Below are 1653 nucleotides of genomic sequence, written 5' to 3'. Positions count from 1 at the left end.
AGACCCAAAGTGTCCCAGTCCAAAGAAGACCCAAAGTGTCCCAGTCCAAAGAAGACCCAAAGTGTCCCAGTCCAAAGAAGACCCAAAGTGTCCCAGTCCAAAGAAGACCCAAAGTGTCTCGGTCTGAAAGAAGACCCAGGAACATACCATGAACATCTAGACCAAGCCGCCCAAAAACAAGTTGAGTAAAACTTCAGCTACTTCCTGTGAGTTTGTAAAATGTAAAAAACTTCAAAATAAAAGTCTCACCAGGAGTACCAGAGTAGCAGGGAGGTTCTTCTCCACGATGAGCTCAGCAGGATTCTCCAGTTCCCTCGGTCTTTCTGAAAGCATTTACAGGAAAACAACCTTTAGCCTGAAAACAGACAAGAAACCCAGGGTTTTCAGTGGACCCCCTTTCTAGGGGTMCAGCTCCAGCTCCAGCCTGCTCTCTAACAAACAGGAAGCTGATAGTCCAGGTGTAGATCCTGTCATCAGGACACAATAAAACCCAAACAAGTTGCAGATCTGAACCATACCACAGCCGGCTCCACCAGGCGGCCTGCAGGGAGAGAGGCTCGGTTCATTTTGGCGATCCTCTGCAGCGTTTTAAGGGCGGCGTCGACGTTTCCCGCCGACACGTTGTAACGAGCCGACTCAGGAATGAACTGAGAAAACAAACATTCAAAATAAAACACATTAAATCAGTTTATCTTCAGCAGCTCAGCTGAGTTTAAAACTGCAGCTAAAACTCATCAGGGTTTCAGCTGAAGTTTTGTAAATGAGCCGCGCTCATTACCAAATGTATAGAGGTCATTTCCACAGTATCTGAGCTCAGAGTTCTCTCTTCAAACAGGAAGTGAAGACTCCAACATTTGTTTTGAACRTTAGAAGGCAGCAGAGGGGGTAGTTTGATTCCCTTCAGCTTTTCAGCAGAATTATTAAATTTTACAAACTAAAATGTGTCAAAGAGGAGAGGTGGTCCCACCTTGAACAGGAAGATGAGGATCACACTGGGGGTGATGGACAGTCGGATCATCCACCTCCAGCCTAAGGTAGGAACCACCAACATGCCCAGAACGATAATCARCACGGAGCCCGTCATCCAGAAGATCTGACACGAAACACAAACCTGTTACAGCTCGTACGTCTCAAGTTTGTTTGAACCTTTTCTTTTGTTGAACATTAAACCCAAAAGATGAAGTCACCGTGGCCAGAGGGAGCAGGAAGGCTCGATACTTCGCAGGGATGAACTCTGTCTTCAACACAAACCTGAACAGGAAACAGAAGTTTGTCACTAAAACCCTCTCAGCCAATCAAATGAGCCGCTGGTTAACGTGTCAGCTGACCCCTGAGACACGCCTGCCACGCCGCAKCCCACCATGCTGCGCAGGAAGATGAACCAGCCGTAGGTCGGAGCGAAGGACGTSAGCAGGGAGAAGTAGGCGCCCCACACGAAGCCTCCGACCACCACCTGAGTTACAGGAACAGAAACAAACAAAAACATACCAAACCAGAGAAATATACGGATGCTTTTATTTTGAAAGACTTTCTTCTTACCTTCCGGCGGCCGTATCTGTCGGAAATGTATCCTGATAAAACTCCACAAACCATGAAGCCAAGAAACACCATCTGCAGGAAACAGGAAGTGATGTCACAGGGGCATGTCTGCAT

The 1653-nt window shown here is 47.3% G+C and overlaps 2 protein-coding genes across 5 annotated transcripts in view; one reads left to right on the top strand and one right to left on the bottom strand.

Moving 5' to 3' along the window:
• The window catches only part of LOC106530299 (muscle M-line assembly protein unc-89), a 619-nt gene extending 376 nt beyond the window's left edge, over positions 1 to 243 (top strand). The window contains exon 2 of one of the 2 annotated variants that reach the window (XM_014025891.1): positions 1 to 243. In XM_014025891.1, the coding sequence (XP_013881345.1) occupies positions 1 to 127 (127 nt within the window). In that variant the 3' untranslated portion in view covers positions 128 to 243. The other variant, XM_014025892.1, reaches the window with a different exon arrangement.
• The window catches only part of svopl (SVOP-like), a 9111-nt gene that overhangs the window by 3215 nt on the left and 4243 nt on the right, over positions 1 to 1653 (bottom strand). For all 3 annotated transcript variants that reach the window (XM_014025889.1, XM_014025888.1, XM_014025890.1), the window contains exons 5-10: positions 1540 to 1611; positions 1329 to 1453; positions 1188 to 1251; positions 968 to 1093; positions 519 to 647; positions 250 to 323 (exon numbers count right to left, since the gene is read on the bottom strand). In XM_014025889.1, the coding sequence (XP_013881343.1) occupies positions 250 to 323; positions 519 to 647; positions 968 to 1093; positions 1188 to 1251; positions 1329 to 1453; positions 1540 to 1611 (590 nt within the window). The remainder of the gene's footprint in view (positions 1 to 249; positions 324 to 518; positions 648 to 967; positions 1094 to 1187; positions 1252 to 1328; positions 1454 to 1539; positions 1612 to 1653) is intronic.

The sequence above is a fragment of the Austrofundulus limnaeus genome, unplaced genomic scaffold (assembly GCF_001266775.1).
Source record: "Austrofundulus limnaeus strain Quisiro unplaced genomic scaffold, Austrofundulus_limnaeus-1.0 Scaffold506, whole genome shotgun sequence".
NCBI classification, from domain to species: domain Eukaryota; kingdom Metazoa; phylum Chordata; class Actinopteri; order Cyprinodontiformes; family Rivulidae; genus Austrofundulus; species Austrofundulus limnaeus.
The sequence above is the reverse complement of the archived record's forward strand: the minus strand, read 5'-3'. Positions and strand labels throughout refer to the sequence as shown.